The sequence below is a fragment of the Equus przewalskii genome, chromosome 3, assembly GCF_037783145.1.
Source record: "Equus przewalskii isolate Varuska chromosome 3, EquPr2, whole genome shotgun sequence".
Taxonomy (NCBI): domain Eukaryota; kingdom Metazoa; phylum Chordata; class Mammalia; order Perissodactyla; family Equidae; genus Equus; species Equus przewalskii.
In genome coordinates, this window is record NC_091833.1 from 39,734,173 (window position 1) to 39,753,500 (window position 19,328).

The 19,328-nt window shown below is 40.7% G+C and overlaps 1 protein-coding gene across 1 annotated transcript in view; it reads right to left on the reverse strand.

The window, feature by feature from the left end:
* MTTP (microsomal triglyceride transfer protein) overlaps window positions 1–19,328 on the reverse strand; it is a 45,392-nt gene that overhangs the window by 3,691 nt on the left and 22,373 nt on the right. The window contains exons 10-16 of the mRNA XM_008538147.2: window positions 18,793–18,900; window positions 13,428–13,640; window positions 11,714–11,925; window positions 9,536–9,633; window positions 9,320–9,441; window positions 7,406–7,633; window positions 1,576–1,700 (exon numbers count right to left, since the gene is read on the reverse strand). Coding sequence (XP_008536369.2) covers window positions 1,576–1,700; window positions 7,406–7,633; window positions 9,320–9,441; window positions 9,536–9,633; window positions 11,714–11,925; window positions 13,428–13,640; window positions 18,793–18,900 — 1,106 coding nt within the window. The remainder of the gene's footprint in view (window positions 1–1,575; window positions 1,701–7,405; window positions 7,634–9,319; window positions 9,442–9,535; window positions 9,634–11,713; window positions 11,926–13,427; window positions 13,641–18,792; window positions 18,901–19,328) is intronic.

Sequence of the window (19,328 nt, forward strand, 5' to 3'; positions counted from 1 at the left end):
AGCTCTTTCTTGGTTTTTATGTAACTATTTCAATTCCATTTCATTACTTTCTCCAAAGGGTCTCTAGAGACATAAGTCTATGGTTGCCAAGCTCTTTGAAGAAATACTGTGTCACAAAGAACCATTCCGACAGTGGGGCATGTAAAATGGGTGTCCAGGAAGGATAGATATGGTGGGTTCTCCAATAATCCCCCAGAGGACTGGACAGAGATGGAATTGACTAGGGAATGTGGCTTGGATGAATGAAGAGGAAAAACGATCCCAGTAGAAGGTTTACCTCTAGGACCAGTCTCATTTATTTGTAGACCTTAAGTGAATTTGTGGGAAATACTCCCACAGTTAAATCAGAGTTGTATGCCCACGATTTTTGGTAGGGGTACTACTTTTTGTTGTGAACGTTAGAGGTCCTGCTGCTGCTGTTGTCAGTGGAAAAGTAGGTCAGAGGCGGTATCATCTAAACCCCCAAATCCCTGAACACACCTTCCAACATCTTACACTCAACAAAGCCTTACAAGATGGTCTTTAAATTGAACAAATGAAAAAGTGAAGTTAGATTGGCTACAATGTGGATACTGGTAGATTCTTAGGGATACTGTGTCCTTTTCAAAAATCGAAACTCTTTTTGTTCTTGCTGTTGTTGATTTCTTCCTGCAAAGAATTCAATTCAGTTTAATTTGGGGAAAGGTCTATCTAGAAAATCCTCCAGAAAGAGGAGAAAGATGACCTATTCAGTGGGAAGCCTTAAATTATATTGCTGATCCCTCTGATGGTCTATTCCATTTCTCACCCTTTGGTTCCACTGTGGGTCACCTCTCACATTAAATGTGCCACCTTTTGATTGTTCTCAATTCCTTCATCCACAGTTTAAAATAAATCAAAAATTTACTTTTATCACTTCTATCTCACTTCTGCCCCACCATATTTTTAAATACCAAAAAAAGGCAAAAATTAATCACATTTTCCATTTCTTTTTCTTCAATTCTATAACAAACAGAAGGAAAATTCTTTTGATGAACACACTGGCTCAGAGATATTATTTTATGTTCAAAGTAAAATACTTCACTTTCAGCTGATAGGTAGATTAGAAAAAAACTAAAGGAGCTGAGAACATTTTGTTTAGAAAAATGGATGCTAACAAAAAACTCAGGGACTCCTCATGCTTAAGATTTAGATTCTACTCAAAAGTGATCAGCTTTTTATCTTTCTCCACTGAAGACAGCAAAAGAAAAGATTTTAAATCCCAACAAGAGGGATAAGCTAAAAAGTTTACTTCAAAGTAAAATTTCCTGGCAGCACTGTCAACACTGAAGTGGAGCCCAAGAGAAGTGAACTCCTCAAACGTGCGGCGTGCTGTCGACGGGCGTTTTCAAAAGCAAGAAGGTTCTTGGCTGAGTCATTTTAGGTACTGACTTGCTCACAAGCAGCTATGGAAAGAATGACTTCCCATGGTTACTTCCTACTCTGTGATTTAATGGTTACAAATAGAAAGCATAGATTCTGAAAAGTCAGAGAATTAAACAATTCCAAAACCATATCTCGGTGGTTCTTTGCATAGAATATTATACGTATGCTTACCGATTGCTCACCCGAGTTTTAGACTCACGATACCACAGACTAAACTCCATTGCCCCTGAAATATCAATGGCGAGACCACCCTGGACCTCCATATCGGCCTTAAGTCCAGATTGCAACTGAAGCTCCTAGAAATGAAAATATACAATAGTAGTATAATAAAAATAAGCACAATTTAGCCAACCCATTTCCAAAGGCGCATTCAACCTCCTGCTGGACATAATACCATCTGAGTTGTGTTAATGTTGGAGTATTTCCCTAGGCTTGGAAACACATTATTCTAATCTTGATCACTAGAAGTAGACTGCTGGTTTGTTAGATTAGTCAACTAAAATACTAGAGAAGTGAAGCACAAATTGAGAAGGGTGTTTCTTTCAATCATTCCCTCATTTTGGTAGAGGCAAAGTTTCTCAAAGTGTGGTCCCCTGAGAAACAACATCAGCATACTGGGAACTTGGTAGAAATGCAAGTCCCATACCTACTGAATTAGAAACTCTGAGGGTAGGGTCCAGCAATCTGGTGAATTTTTTTTTTTTTTTTTTTTTTTTGGTGAGGAAGATTGGCCCTTAGCGAACATCTGTTGCCAATCTTCCTCTTTTTGCTTGAGGAAGATTGTTGCTGAACTAACATCTGTGCCAGTCTTCCTCTATTTTGTATGTGGGATGCTGCTACAGCACAGCTTGATGAGCAGTGTGTAGGTCCACACCTGGGATATGAACCAGCAAACCCCAGGCTGTGGAAGTGGAAAACGTGAACTTAACCATTATGCCACTGGGCTGGCCCCCAGCAATCTGTGTTTTAATAAGCCCTCATGTGCTTCTGATGCACCTAAATTTGAGAGCCACCAGCCTGGGGAAAATGAGGGCATCTCCATCAGAAATCTAGCCATGGCTTTGGGGTTGGGTGAGGGGTTGAGCTAGATGATCTCTTGAGGTCCTTCAGCACTTCTCTAGCTATGTGCCGTGTCAAATATAGACAACTGCATCCTGCTGGCAACTGAAAGGCAGGATAAAAACTGCTGGTGCCCTATGCAAGTTCCAGGAACCGCCTAATCAAGCTAGGAAAGGAAGGCAAGGCAATTTAACTAAGCCTTAATACCTGCTGTTTGACAACTGGAATATCAAATTAACAAACAAGTCCAGCATGAACTCAACAGCATGTTCCAGAGGGACGGCACTCATTTGTAAACACAGTCCATCCTGAGAAATTTTGTAGTTGTCTGAAACCCATTATTTTGTGCAGTTTGCCCACCTTTAGCCCTCAAGTCTTGCATTTTCTATGTATGTTAGGGAGGGTAACGTTGGCTGAAAACATCTTCAGCTGGATTGCAATCAGATTGCCTGGGGACAGTGTCGAAAATGATAAAGGTTCTGGGAAAAAGGCTCAGTATCATTAATTTTGATCTCTCTCCACGATGTTAGGTTCATGGCAAGCGGCAGCATGACTAAATTCTTTCTGTAACTGCCTTGCTCAGACCAAACAAGCTGTGCTTTCACTGACTCAAATGCCTTGATCTCCCTTTCTAGAAAGGATCACGTTGATCTCCCTGAATTCTCTCCACGTCCTAAAAATTGTGGCAGGAAATCTCATTCAAAGGACTTGCTTTCCAACCAGGCATTCTAGAGAAATCTGATTGTGGCATGAAGCTACTTTCAATCTCAAAGACGCTTGGCTGAAAGCGTGAGACTCTCGACACAGAGCTCAGGACACATAGGAGAGAGCCCTAAGGATACTCACAGCTACATTCAGTCTAGAACAAAATAGGATGTGGTAGGATGCAGGGGTTGTCTAAAGTATCATAACTAATATGAAGTAATACAAATTATCCTGAAAAAACTACAATAATCATGCCCAAATTTTAAGCTGTGCCTATGAACTGGAGAACCAAGATACCAGAGTTCTGCACGTGCACTGTGTAGCTGTGATTGCTGCCAAATGAACGCTGCTGTGTGTCCTGCCTCAGAGGTGTTTCTTTCTTTGGGTCTTCTCCTCTCTTCCCAATGCAAAAATTATCATCTTGTTAAGTTCATCCAACCCACAAAAGGTCTGCGATGTGGACTTTGGCCTTCCTGCTGGCCATATATTAGATGGATGTCAAAACACACCAAGTGCCACGGAAAAGAACATTTTCTGGCTGTTAGACAACGTGCCTCTTATGGAGAGAGAACATTTCCACTGCAGTGTGGATTTGAGGAGTGCCTTGGCTTTCCGGGAAGATTCCATTTCTCCCGTGCAAAGGGATCATGGAAGAACTCTTACATGCCACCACAGAGGAATTTGCTTGGACCCCCATAACAGGCCCAACCACTGACCCCTGTAGAAGGACAAACCATTCTTTCTTTGTGAGAGGGACTAAAGCACATAGTGCAGTGGTTCTTGTTTGTGAGGGTATAAAATAAGCGGAACTAACAGTTTTGAGCACCCACTGTGTCCCTACTGTGTCTACATTTGGTGTCTCATTTCATTCTTATACTAATCTTCCATGCTAGGCATTATATCTGAAGATTGACAAGAAAAATCAGGCTTGGTGGCCACGCATGGAGCCAGAATGAACACCCAGACTGTCTCTAGGGTGGAGACCTTTCTACTCTCAGACATGGCTAGCACAAACTCAGAGCTCTCTGTTGTCTCCTGGTGTGCAGGAAGCCTGTTCTCAGAAATATTGCGAAAAAGAGCCTAGGCTTGGTCCTTGTTTGACCCAGAGTGCATGTGTGTTTAAACTTTTGACTCTGAACTACAGGAACACGATCCTGGAGCTTTGTATTTGTAGCTAATGTGGCTCCTTGGATCCTTGACCTTTGCTCCCAAAGGTGTTTCTTACAGTTCAGACACCAATACTTTGACAACTCATCCCATTGCTTCCATTCGGGGAAATATGTTCTTTGCTAGATAAAAAGGATCCCCCTAATAAGCTGACTTTAGCAGACATCCTTCTCTGAAGAGTAATCCAATTAGCCGAAAAAAGAGAGAGAGTGAGCACAAAGTAATTCCATCTGCCCTGGTGGCTGTGACAGGCTGCCCACTGCCAAAATTTCCTTCAAAGTCAGCACTTGACCTAGAGTGGTATGTGCCTCTGAAGCTGGGGTGGCATTAGTGGAGTGCTCTGCAGAGCCAGGGCGCCTCACACAGCTTCTCTGTATAGTAAGCACGGATCTGCCAAATACTCCACTCTGAAATACAGACACTGGGTTATGTTTAATAGCAACAGGACATCTTTTTCTTAGAATATTCCTTAGGTGCCCTTGTTCAATGAATAGAAAAACCTTACAAGATAATCTAGATCAGGAGCTGATAAATTATGGTCTGCAGGCAAATCTGGCCCCTCGCTGCTTTTGCAAATAAAATGTTGTTGGAACACTGGCGTCCTCCTTTGTTAATGTATTACTGATAGCTGTTTTCACTCTACAATGGCACAGTTGAATAGTTGCAACAGAGACCACGTGTCCCACAAAGCCTAAGGTATTTACTTTCTACTCTTTACATAAAAAGTTTGCTGACCCTAATGTAGGTTACTACCTATGTTTGCATCAAGCTTTACACCCGATTCAGACCGTCAGGCATTGTTGAAGGGTAGCTGAGCACAGACAGATGGTGCTGAACTGCTATTATTCCTGTGTCCTAGAATATGGACCACTCCCTCAGCACTCTTAGGCCTTCTTTAGAGATTCGTTCACTAACAACGCATCTCCCCAGAGCCAACACTGCAATGGAAATGTGCAGTGTAAAATTCTCATATGGTCTGAGAACTTTTCTCACGTGTGTCCTTGAGGATTGAGGGACATGAGAGCCACTGTTGGTTGCCCTTCTTCTCTTCGTTCATATTAACGAAAACACAGTTTCATTCAGAGCGACAAGGCATCCATTGAAAAACCATATTTACCAGCCTGCCCTGCAGCTAGAGACATCATATGACACAGTTTTGGTCAATAACAAAAGGGCTTCCTTTTGTAGATGCTTAACTTTTACAGGAACAGATAGAGATTCCAGGACAGTTCTTTAAAAAGAGTCAGACTCTGCTGCCCCTTCCCTTCCTCCTTCCTGGAATGAGTCGATAGTGCTGGCAGTGTAGCCATCAGCTGATAATCACGAGGGGACAAGCATGGGGGACAAGCCACAAGTAAAGATGACTGAGCTGAGGGAAGAAGAGCTTGGATCCTGATAATATCTTAGGGTTTCCATAACGACCCTGGACTAGCTACTTCCAAATATTGGTTGCATGGTAAAAATTGAACTATTTGGTTAAGCCACTCTAAATCGGCTTTTTGTTACAGACGGCATTGTGAACTGATGTGAGGGATAATAAAGATGGGGAATTGACGTTTAGTTCTAACTGACAATGTTTTGGAGGAGTTTTAGCAAAATTTAACATTTAAGCTCTCTCCCAGGTCTTAAAATCTATGATTTCACAACCAGAATCCAACAAATGAGAATCCTCAAATCATCCGGCAAACAGCGAAGACGGTAAAAACTTTGGTTCATCTGTTTTAAATGCCTCACTTTATGCTAGTCCTCCCTTATCCGTGGGGAATATTTTCTAAGACCCCTAGTGGACGCCTGAAACCATGGATAGGACCAAATCCAATATGTACTTTGTTTTTCCTGTACATATATGATGACCATATACCTATGATAAAGTTGAATTCGTAAATTAGGCACAGTAAGAGATTAACAACAGTAACTAGTAACAAAATAGAACAATTATAACAACATACTGTAATAAAAGTTACGTGAATGTGGTCTCTCTCTAAATATCTCCTTGCACTGTGCTCACCCTTCTTCCTGTGATGGTGTGAGATGGCACAGTGCCTGCGTGATGAGAGGAATGAGGTGAATGATGCAGGCATTGTGACCTAGTTTTATTTTCTGGACTGCGGTTGACCACGGGTAACTGAAACTGTGGAAAGCAAACCACAAATAAGGGGGGCATACTGTATTAGTAAGAAATCCTGTGTAAAGCTATTAAGCAACTGCCCAAGAGCACATAGAAAGTAAGTAGTGGGGGCAGAACTCAGACCTAGGCTATTGCTCATAAAGTTATTAAACCACAAAAGCGAACTTCCCAGGCAAATACTGTTGTCTATAAATTTTAATCCAATCTCCTCGAGTATTTTCAATATCGTAAGGATGATCTGAAGAATGCAGTTCAAGTGAGTGAAAGTACTCCTATTCTCTGATAATGAATGAACCTTTGTAAGATTCTGTGAACACGAGAATTTTGAGTAAAGAGTCTCCATGAAACACGTAGTTGGTGTCAGTGGTTGTTTGTGGCTCTACTAACTTGGCAGGGTCAAGACGATGCACTCTCTGGATCTTCATCATCGCTGTCATGATAAATGTCATTGGTGACTTAGGAAGCCATGCAGTTCAGTGCCTGCCTTCACAATAAATATCATCTATGCCCTTGTGCCCAGGAAAACCACATGAAGAGGTAGTGCCACCTCTGCTCTGTTGTATCTGAGGTTATTTTCTCCATAAGTTCTCATTTCTGTTAGCATAAGTATTTTCTCTTTTTTTCTTTCAGTTTTATTGAATTGACATTATATTATATTATATTGAGTATTTTCTCTTTCGCCTCGGCAGTGAGAAGTCTGAATCAGCTAATAAAGGCAAACACACACACACACACACAATAATCACACACACACAAACCCTGCTTACCTACAGCAAAGGAGAAAAGGAGAAAGGGCACCAATAGCAAGAGGACCGAATGCTTAGAATGTGAGCTCCAAGGTGAGTGGAACTTTGTCTTGTATCCTCCAAGCATAGAGCACATTGAAACTGTGCCTGGCACACTTTAGAGATCCAACAAATCCTTGCAGAATGAATGAATTACCTGGGAATGGTCTATTAGCAGAATAAGTCCTTTCACCACACTGATAGGGTCACTGGATGTTGTCAGCATTTTGGACATCAAATCACTGTATCCATTGAAAAAAGTGACAGGTCTGAGTTGGACATCAAAGAGGATGGCTGACATGCCGGCGTAGGAGTCAAGGTTCTCCTCCCCCTCGTCAGGAGTGGCTGCAATTAAGGCCTCCAGTCCTTGCGCTTCAATGACTACCTGAGGAAAAATGGATACATCAGTTATGATGCGAGCTCCCCGCCTTTATGTAAGTGATGGTGAGCCTTCCGAGCTATGGGTAGAATTTTGCTAGGGGTCAAAAGTTCAGGGGCCAGCCCTGTGGCACAGTGGTTAAGTTCACATGCTCCGCCTCAGCGGCTCAAGATCGCAGGTTTAGATCCCTGTTGTGGACGTAGCACTGCGTGTCAAGCCACGCTGTGGCAGCATCCCACATAAAACAGAGGAAGATTGGCGCAGATGTTAGCTCAGCGACAATCTTCCTTAAGCAAAAAGAGGAAGATTGGCAACAGATGTTAGCTCAGGGCCAATCTTCCTCACAAAAAAATAAATGAAATAAAATTCAAATATCTGCAGTAGCTAGGTAATAAATAAATAAATAGACAAAAACGAAAAACAACTCTATGCCTGAATATAAGGTGAGCTAGTTTTCTTCACTTAATCCTCACAGCCACCCTCGAGGTACATATAGCTTTATCCATTTTGCAGATAAGGCAAAAAAAAAACCCTGCTCAAATGGCAGAGGCAGGATTCAAACCCCTTCTGTCTGACTACAAAGGCCATGAGCTTTTGACTTTATGATATTGTCCGAAAGACTCTCCGTCTCTCCAGGACTGTCATACATAATGGATTGGCTATCTTGTAGAGCCCCTAAAAGGAGAGGGAGAGGTGTTGGGACAGTCGACCTAAGGCTTCTGCTGTGAGAGGGTGTGGAACTCTCTACGCCATGACTCACACCTTTCCATACCAAATTTTTCTCGCGAGCTAAAAGAAAGCTGTTGATCGCCATGAAGAGGGCTAATACCCTGAGCTCTACCATACATAGGAATCCTACACATTCTCTGTCCTCCATACCCAGCCCCTTGACCACTGGGTGCTTGGCATTTCACAGTGCATATCAGAAGACAGATGGTGATTCCTCAGGACAGAAGGGCACAGTATTCTCAGCAGAGTCCTCTCATGGGGTGTGGTAATATAATATTGATACAAACTCACGTGTATAGCACTGGATCATTTTTAAAGCTTAAATGAACTTATTTAGAAGGTCATAATTTGATAGGCATGAAAACTAAAAGGAAAGTATGTTTCATAATTAGGAAACCTTTATAGATTGTCACCAAATTTTAGATAAAACCAAAGGGATGGAAATCAGCCAGTTGTCAAAAGCTGACACTTTATTCTTTTCTCTCCTATCAGTATTGAAAAATATAGAACGACTCTTTAGAAAGCCATGTTCTATTATGAAAGTTTTTATTATGGGGAATCAATCTCTTCATGGAAACATCCAGAGAAAGGAAAATATATTCCAGAACTAATATATGACTATAAGAAATATATCTGTGAATAAAAATAAAATATTTTTTAAAACTTTTGTGAGAAATACTGGCATGATTTCAATTTTGTGAATATGTATACCTTTGAAATGGCAAATGGAGGTTTGGCAAGTCCAGTGAACCAAAATACTTAGGTTTCAAGTTCGTGTTTGAAACTCTCTCTGGGATTATGAACCATACCGCCTCCTGCAGATGACGGAGTCACGAGCAACTTATGGCAGAAGCCACCGCTCAGTTCTGCATTCTACAGTGTTACCATCAGTGCATATTTTATTCTACCTCAGACTAATTTCTTACGTACTTTATTAAGCAAAATTAATGGAAAAGGAGTTACCTGGCTGCTGTGAAGATGAGCCTTCCCAGTGTACTGAAAGATATTCAGGTTACTTCTCCTTAGAATGCCAGAACCAGAGTAAAGGATGTCAAGGCTGTAAGTAGATGCCGAATGGGGACTACCTAACGACAAAAAACCCCGCAATTTAATAACAGTTCCAGCATCACCCAAGCTGGGGAAGGGCATGGAGGGAGAACCCCTTTTTGGGTTACGTACGTTCCATGTAGCCAGTATAGGCAGAAGAAGATCCAGTTTTGGAGAAACGGTCATAATTATGAACAACCATGTCCTTCAGAACTCGATGGACCATTTTGCTGCAACACGTAAAAGGAAGAAGCTGCACATTCATTGTAATGGCTATTTCCCAAGTCAGATTTGGAACGAAATCAAACCCTCAGTGGAAAAAAGAGGTGGCCAAATTTTCCTCCTGCCGCTCCAAGACTGGAGAGGTGCCAGCTGAAGCCCCAGCTTTGGGATTAGGGCTTTCCTGTCCATTACTCACATACGTAAAATTCAGTTTGGTATCAAAATGACAGGAAGGTGTGGATGCCTGGCTATGAGATGGCTTAAAATGACTGATGGACGTACTTCAGGAGTGGACGACGCACGATCTTTGAATCACCATGGTTCTACTGTTCAATAGTATAATGATATATAACAGTCAAGTTTCCAAGAATTTCTTCTATTTCAGTAGTTTCCAATTAAAAAGACATGTCAGTAACCACTGTCTCCTCTAAAGGAAGCCTTAGGCCTTACCCCATGTTCTGTCTTGTCTATCTATCTAAATAGTGTTGTGATCTTTCCAGTCCAGACTACTTAACACTAATCATATCAGTAAGAATAAAATTGTGACAACACAGCAAAAAGCATTAAAATAATCAGCTATAGACATCTGGATCTAGAACTGAGGTAGAAAATGATTGAGAGGAGGGAATGGTAACCTTACAGGTTTTCCCCATAATACTACTAGTTTACAAGATTTTAGCCTGGAGAAGAAAAGATGAGAAAGGTCAAGATAGTTGTCCTCAACTATTCAAAGGGCCTGCATGTGGATGAATGATTAGACCTGCTCTGCTTTACTCCAGGGATAAAACCAGGGCCAAGGGGAAGATTTCAGTTATACAAAGAAGCAACGGTGCGAGTTTCTGAAAAATGACCCAAGTTCCTCAGAGGAGGTGAGCCTCCTGCCTCTGGAGAGGTACAAGCAGAGTCTGGATTCCACTTGCCAGGAGACTAGACCCGCACACTGGAGAGACACACCAAGCAAGCTGGCCTTTCACGTCCCTCCAACTCTAGCATCTTTGTTCTAAGAATCTGACCTGCAGTGTTTGCGATGCTTCCTCACCTTTCCCAGGCTGCTCTCTACCCCACTGCCTCCCCTTCATTGTCCCTAAATCACTAAATTCACCAGACAAGGGCACCAAACACACCCAGGGTCTCCTCCACAGAGTGCCTTAAAAGCAGACCAAGACGCAGAAGTCCACTCTGTCCCCCAGGAGTCCCTGGCTTCTTTCTCCCTCACTCATCTGCTCCATCCTTCTTCCTTATTGTCCTGCTTTCCCTTCCACTCACTCCCTCCTGTTTCTTGTTCCTTCAGTCTTCTTACTCCTTATTTTCTTTCCTTCAATATTTTACTGATTTTTAAAAAGATGTCCTTTATCTATTTTCCACCCTCGCCAATGTCTGTTTTCCTTTTCAGCTGGGAATGCTCAAATTGGATCTTTCCTGGGGATGGTGCTCCGCACGTACTCAGCAGGGGAACTAGACATTCCCTCTATGGCTCTCTGATTTCAGTGAGGGGTGTAGAGAGCTCGGGGGGCCGCTGTGAAGAGAGGCGTCCGTGAATTCAGGAGAAGAGATGTGGAAACGGGAAGGAAGATGAATCCAGTAAGCGCGCAACGCAGTCTGCTGCTCCCACGCCTCACACCTTGCTAGTCCTGAAACATGGGCCATGTCTAAGGTTTTAAACTTAAACGGTGAATTAATTTTGGTCTGTGATAAATGAGGTATCAAAGATCCCTAACATTTGGAAAGTCAAGGTCAAAGACTGTTTGGTGAGAACTTACATCATTTTGTTGTGCTATTTGTAAAAATAGTCCTATTAAAAATGTAGTTGAATTTGAAAACATTACAAACATTTGGCAATATATATTCACGAGACTGAACGGGAGACTTAGAGTAAAAATCACACCCAGAGTTCCAAATCATAGTGCCAAAGCGAAGTTCTTTTATCTGGCCCACCGAATAGTTCTCATGTGGGAAATTCGGCAAACTCTTTGGTTTTATGCAACATAGTCCAGCATAATGACCACAACCATTATTAACAGCCACACATGTACCACCCCAATATACAAATAAGCTTGAATAAGCAGAGACAGGGGCACAGTATCATACCTTGCAGGCATTTCAAAACGTAGGATGTCTTGAACAATGGAGAGCATGTATTTATTCATTTCTTTGGGAAGCTCCCCAATAGACAGCAGGATGTTTTTCACTTCCATGTAGGATGGATTGCTATTTAAAATGACAGCAGCTGCCGCAGTGCGCACAGTCTTCTCATGAACTTTACGATTCTGGTGGTATATCCTGTTTAAAGCCTTCTTCACCTGTTCAGAAGATGTTCAAGCTTAGCTGGTGCACATCTAGATTTTTAAAATTGATACTGTGGCAGGAATAGTTAGTGCTCTTAAAAAGGCACATGCATCCCTACATTTCTCAGGTTTTTTTGCAGTTAGGGCGGGGCCATAATTCTGGCTGATGGACCGTGAGCAGAATCGCTGTGGTAACTTCTGGGCTGAGGCAGTTGGGAGCTGGCGTGCCTTCTCCCTCTCTTCTACTCCTGTGGTGAACTTAGGGCCACATTTCCCCTTACTTACAGCAGGTAGAGCACAAATGAGAAATAAACTTTTGATAAGCTGAGATTTGGAGGCACATTTGCTATTGTAGCAAATTTTTAGGTGTTACCAAACTAATTTAGATTTTTAAAGATACTACTGCTACGTGCAGTGGGGCTCTGGGGAGAGAGAGCTATACGAACCGACATTTCCTTACAATGAAGTACCTCAGAATCTTCCCTTCTTTTTTCTTTTTTGATGAATAGACTTCATTTTTTAGAGCTATTTTAAGTTCACAGAAAAATCGAGCTGAAAGTATAGAGAGCTGTTGTGTACTCTCTGTGCCCATCTCCCCTCCTCCAACACACACACACAACTCCCCCTCTGTCAACAGCCGGCACCACAGTGCTACATTCCTTATATCTGATGAACCTATATTGACACATCATTATCACCCAAAGTTCATAGGTTACATTAGGGGGCTTTTTTTTTTCTTTAAAAAAACAGTAACACCAAAGAAAATTTGCAAAAATAATTGCGTTTTGTGGTGACAAATAATTTTGTTGGTCACTGGCATTGCTTAGCAATAATGTGGTGTGTGGGGTTCTGTACCAAGCACTTATAAATATTTCTTTCATTTCTCCTTCCCTCTGCCGTTTGCTATCTCCCTAAATGTTGGCCTTGTTCTCAGGTCTATGGGAGCTAAACAACTCTCCTGAGCACAAACAGCTAGGAAGGGACAGAGCCAGAATTCATGCAGGGGTCTGTCTGTCTCAAAAGCCCGTCACACTGCAGCCTACCAACTTTGACACAAAACTGGTGACAAAGCGCCTAGCTGCAAACCGGAAACACCATTCTCAGCAGACGGTTGATCTTGAGGTTTACAAACATTCTCTGCCCTAACAAAAAGTTAATTTAGCCAGCTTCCTGAAAATGTAGCTGTAGGAACCAACACAGTAAGACTTAACCCCAGATATTTCACAACGTCGAAAAGTTTCACAGCATCTTAAAACTTACAGAAGTAAAGATATTTCTGACAAGATTTGTTTCTTACAATAAGAGAACGTGCCTCAATATTTATGCCTCAGGGTACAGAACATCATCTATTCAAAATGTGAGGCTACTTCAGAATAGCCTTCAACTCAATTTAAGAGTTATTCTTAAACAAGAAAGAGATTGTTAGTATTGGAAAAAACAGGCTGACAGCATTTGACTCATGTTTAGGCATATTTTCTTCCTTTTGTGAAGGTTGGGAACATTCTCGGGGAGTTTACCTCAGCAGTTATGAAAGGGACATCGAATCTCTGGAGAGTGCTGGTAGCAAGGTGGCTGACAGGGCCTTCCCCAGCCTCGGCGTACTTCAGAAGGAGAGGGATGCCTTCTGGGAGCAGGGCGTTCTTCAGCGCCAGCAGGTACATCATGGTGTCTTCTTTTTTCTCTGCTTTTTCAAGTCCTCTCAGGATTAACTTCTTGGCTTCTACCACAGCCTAAAAAATCACAGACTTCCTCAGACGTATGCCCAACCGTTCATTACACAAGGCTTGAGCAAGACTGGCTTCACTTCTGCGTCCAAGAAAACAACCTCAAGCTTTAGAAAGCTTTGCATTGCTTGCCTGGCTGAGGCACGCGATGAAAATGAACAAGTAAAGCTTGGTAAGGGTGTGGTGTGTTTTTAAAAAATACATGCATTAAAATATTCTTAAGAAGTGATGAGTATAATTAATAATGGACATATTTACTTTTGAAGACATTCTGAATGTATAAAGTCACTTTTAAAATTCCCTTGTAATTGATTGTTCGTGAAACTGCCCATTCATTGAATTTCTAAAGCAACAATTAGATGGCACCTACGTGGTGCCACATGCTTTCTCTTAAGTAACAATTTGGTGAAACTGCTTAGAAATCCACCACAAGGCCTCATCCTAAATGTTTAAAAAGCGCTTGTTTCCATCTGACTCCAAATTTGCTTAATGCTGCCACACGGTTCAAAAAATATTTCTTGACTGTGGCGCGTATTTTGCTAGCTACTTTTCAAATATGTTCTTTAATCAGAAAAGGCCTTTTTCCGGGCCTAGAAAAAATGGAATTGAGTACAAGTTAACAATTTAATGGAAAAGCAAATTAGAAATAGGGTGTCTGGGTTCTGGTCCTTGCCACTACATGTGTTTTAGGGGCTTCAGTTTCATCTTTAAAATAAAGATTCCTAAGATCTAATTCATCTACTGAATTTGTCAAACTCTGAAATTAGGCTGCAAATACACACACATACAAACACACACACGTGGGGGAGAGAGAGAGAGTTGAGGAATGTGGGGAGATATACAAGGCCCCAAAACAGACAGAAAGATGCTAAACTTCATGTGTAATTACAGAAATGCCATTTCTCAGCTATCAGAATGATACAAAAATTCAAAAGTTTGATAACATGATTTGTTATGGAGGCTGTGGGAAATAGGTGTTCTCATCCGTTGCTGGTGGAAGCATAAAACTGTATAATTTCTGTGGAAGATAATATGGCAAAAGCTAAAAAATCTGAATTTTGATCCAGCAACCCTAGCTCTGAAGTTACATCTCCAACCATAAGAAAAAATGTACCTAAGATTATTTATTTCAGCATTGTTTGTAATAGCAAAATAGTGGACACCACCTTATGATCATACAGAGGAGATGTGAATGAATTGTGGTACACAGACAGATGGAGCCTAGGCAGTTGTGAGAAGGAATGAGGAAGATCTCTGTGAACCAGGATGGGGGGATTTCCAGGGCATAGTGTTAAGTGGAAAAAATAAGATACAAGAGAGTCTATATAGAATGTTATGGCTTGTGCAAGAAAAAAGAAGTAAGAATATGTGTGTACATCTGCTCACTGTGCAAAAAGAAACACAGAACAGAGAAATCAAACACCAACGACACTGCTTCCAGAGAGGAGGCAGGTGCGAATGGGTGGAAGGGGCCGGGAAGGGAAGGAGACCTCTTCGAGAATGTTCTCAGAATGACATTTTGACTTTTGAACCATGTTAATAGTTCATATATTCAAGAAATAAAATTAAAATCAAGGATGGAAGATTGCTAAAATTGAATTCAAACAGAAATGAATGAACTTAAGCATATATCAAACTGATAACATAACTAAACAGAAAAGAAAAAGAATCCAAGAGACTTTCGAACATAGAACTCTGCACACATTTCCTGAGATATATTCTAAGGAAAAAAGGAACTGTGACGAAGTCTTGACCTTTATTTAGTCAGTTTATCTTTTGAAGTGATGTTGGTGTACCAATTCCAAAACTATGTTGTGTGTGTTCTAGGACTGAGCAAATGAATCAATATATTGATGTTCTTGAAAACCAGTGTTTTCTCTGTGGGAGAAGGAAGATGTAACTATGGAGTGGGGAAAGGAGAGAAAGAACCTTGTCATATCGGATTGGAAGTAAAGGCAGCACTATGAACTCATCATATAATAAATACAAAAATATGCGTTTGTCCATGGTTAGAGCCTAGATGCAACGGCACTCAAGTAATGAGAAGTAAAAGCATTTACAAGTAAAACATTGGATGTCAGATGTCTGCAACTCACTGTCAAGTGGCTCAACCAAAATAAAATAAAATGAAAGAAAACAGAATTAGTTCATGGAAATATGGCAACATGTAAACAATTGGCAAATATAGATGAAGGGTATACAAATGTTCATGGAATTGTACTATTCTTACAACTTTTCTGTAGGTTTGAATTTTTTCAAATATGAATTTGAGGAAAAAAGAAATTAGGATGCAGGGAGGACAAAATTTAAGTAGAAAACAAATAGAAAAAAGAAGTAGGGGCTTAGCACTCTGTGAACTTGTCTAGTTGCCATTCAGACTGTCACAGGGCAGTAGCTTTCATGCTAGTAATTGCTGAAAAGCTATAGCACTCAATAGGATGGCAGGTACCTTTGGGGTAGTATAAGTATTGTCCCAATAGACAACTTAAATTTGTACTTAGAATACATCTTTTTCTTTCTATCTTTCTTTTTTTTTTTGGTGAGGCAGATTGGCCTTGACCTAACATCTGTGCCAATCTTCCTCTTTTTGCTTGAGGAAGATTGTCCCTGAGCTAACATCTGTGCCAATCATTCTCCACTTTGTATGTGGGATGCTGCCATAGCATGGCTTGATGAGCCGTAAGTCTGCACCCCAGATCTAAATCCGTGAACCCCAGGCCACTGAAGTGGAGTGTGTGAACTTAACCACTATGTTACTGGGCCAGCCCCTACATCTTTTTCTTTCTATTCATATGTCTTTGATTTGGGCAAAAGATAGAATATATAGCAGAAAGTTGAAAAGAAAATGTGCATTTACTACAATCCATCTAGTGGCCAAGTCTAATTATCTTCAAAGATGCATCTTTTAAAAGTTGCTCAAACACATTAACAAAATTGAATGACGGTGATAATGGATAGTTTACAGCTACCTACAAGGTAACTTTAAAGATGTGATGAGAACTAGGTTGTTCCATTATCAGTAGAACTTTAAGTTTCCTTCTCATGCACGTTCTTTTCTCTCCCAAGGCTCCATCCACTCTCTATTTCTGACCCTGACTCCGATTCTGGGCTGCAGATAGGTGTGGCCATCTGCCTATTGGACAACTCAACTTGGTGGCCCAAAGGATTTCAAACTTAACACGGCCAAAATAAATTAACAATTCTACCCTCTTCCCACCCCCAAACCAGGTTCTATGAACTTTGCTTAAGCGGTTGACATCACCATACATCTAGTATCCTAACCTGGAAGCTTCAAGTCAGCTAGACTCTTACTTCTTTCTCATTCCCCACATCCTTTCACTGACTAAATACTATTAACTCTATTTCTTAAATGGCTCTTAAATCAGTCTCCTCCTTCACCCTACTGACCCTACATTAATCCAGAGCTTTAATAATTCGTGCCCAGGTTGTTGCAAACGTTTCCAATCAGACCTCACTGGCTGTAACCCAGCCAACACCCAGGCCATATACCATTTTGCTTCTTTCTAAATAGAAAATCTGAGCGCGTCATCCACCTGCCTAAAAACCACATTGTTCTCCCTTCTCTCTGTGTACTGAAGGCCAGACTCCTTAGCTTTTTACTAATAAAGATTCAGCCTACTTTCTTCTCTCTTCCCCTTTTCTGCATCGCCCCTCTCACTTATCCGCCTTACAAACATACGTATTTTGTGCTCCAGCCCCACAGAATTTCTTACTGTTCCCAAGCATACTAGGCCCATTTTGACTTTGGGCTTTTTCGCACATTGTTGTATTTCTCCTAGAATGTCCTCCATTCCATACTTCTATCTCTTCACCTAAGAAGCTCTTCTAGACTAAACTCAAATATTACTGCGTTCGCGAAAACTTCCCCCCAAACAGAATAGTTTGCTACATCTCTGCATTCTCAGAGCATTCTGTTTATATTTCAATATTATTATTTATCTGTTTGCAGTTGATAAACTAGGAGTTCTCTGAGGATGGCAGAATATTTTGTGCATCTTTTCATTACGGGATTAGCATCACGCCTAGGACAGTCTAAACGTTCATTAAATACTGCTGGATGGATGTTTCTATATGTGAGTTTTCTCTTTAGCCAAGAGGTTTGATATCTGATTGCTGAAGTAAACCAGCTACTCAACAATTGTGGAAATTGAAAAACATAAGAAGTCATAACTCTTTGATGTCATAAAAATTATGCAAATTTGATTTCTGCCAGAACTTAATAAGCTGATACTCAAGCATTTTCAATGCCATTATTCTTAGTGATCTTTTTCATAGTTTATGTTCTAGTTATGAGTTCCCTCTTTGGGAATTATTTGGTTTCAAGAATGTTCTCTCTCTTGTTTTTAATAGCAAGCACTCAGCAAAATAATATAGTGATGTCTTTTGGAAATAGAAGAAAAATACTGACAGGAAGCTGGTTGTATAATAAATGTGGACAGAAAAAAGACTATGTTTTTACATATTCACCATCTTTAATCTATTTTCATTATAGAAAGATGGACTGTGTTGGATATTAATCCATCTGGATTTTCCACATTTAGTTATGCTTATGGAGGGCTTTGTTTTATTTTAGTGAGAAAGATGTTAAAACTGATAGTCCATTCAGGCAAGTGGGGAAGTTTTGAGCAAATGAAATAAAATATAAAGTTCTAAGTAATTAGAAGTAAGTAAATTCCCACCATTAAAACTCAAAGCTGCGAACCACACTTATGATAAAGTCCTGTTCTAGGAGGTAGCCCTAGAGGCTGCTATTTTTCTAAAAACAAGAACTATACCATACACACCATTCAAAGCTGATACATAGTGGGCAGGCAATAGATATTGATGGGGGTTAACGGACTATGTGCTTTTTAGCAAGTACTTATTGAACATTTTCCATGTACCAGGCACCATTTTAAGCAATTGGTGTTGAACAAAGATCCATTTCTTCAAGGAGCTTACATTTCAGTGAAAGACAGAAATAATAAACATAATAACTGAATTATAAAGTATGTTACATGGCGATAATTGCTATGTAAACAGGGAAAATAAAGAACCGTAAGGGGATTAGGGGCGCCAGTGGTGGGCAGCACGGTGAGTAGGACGTAGAATGGTCTGTGACTGTGCATATAACACCTGAGATTGGATTCACACTTACTTTGAGTTTGCAGTCTTCATTCTGACACAGCTTCCTGACGAGGGCCCCAATGACGATCATGACAGTTTCTCTGATGTCATTGCTCCCAAAGGAACCTTTGAACTTACTCTGTTAGCCAAACAGGGATAAAATGACTTACCAAAACATTTAAACATTTCCATGGGACACTTTTAGTTAAGAGACAAAGTAACCAATGCCTGAAGAAAATGTTTTTATGTTCCTAGATTGCAAACTCAGAATTTTGCTTTGAGGACACTTAGACATTCATTGTCTCGCTTTGAATTGAAGAGTGAATAGAATATCCCCTGTCCAGACATTCTTAACATCGGTCTGTGAACTCCCTAGAGGTTTATGGATTGAGTTCACTGGATCAGCGAACCAAGAAAACGGTATGTAAAATTTTATGTATGGGTGAAAAGGGGTTTCATTGCTTTTATCAGATTCTCAAATGAGCCCATTTTCCAAAAAGATGATAAACTATTCCACTAGATCATAAGGGGATAAGTGCACTTTTTATTTTTAAATTTTGGACCCAA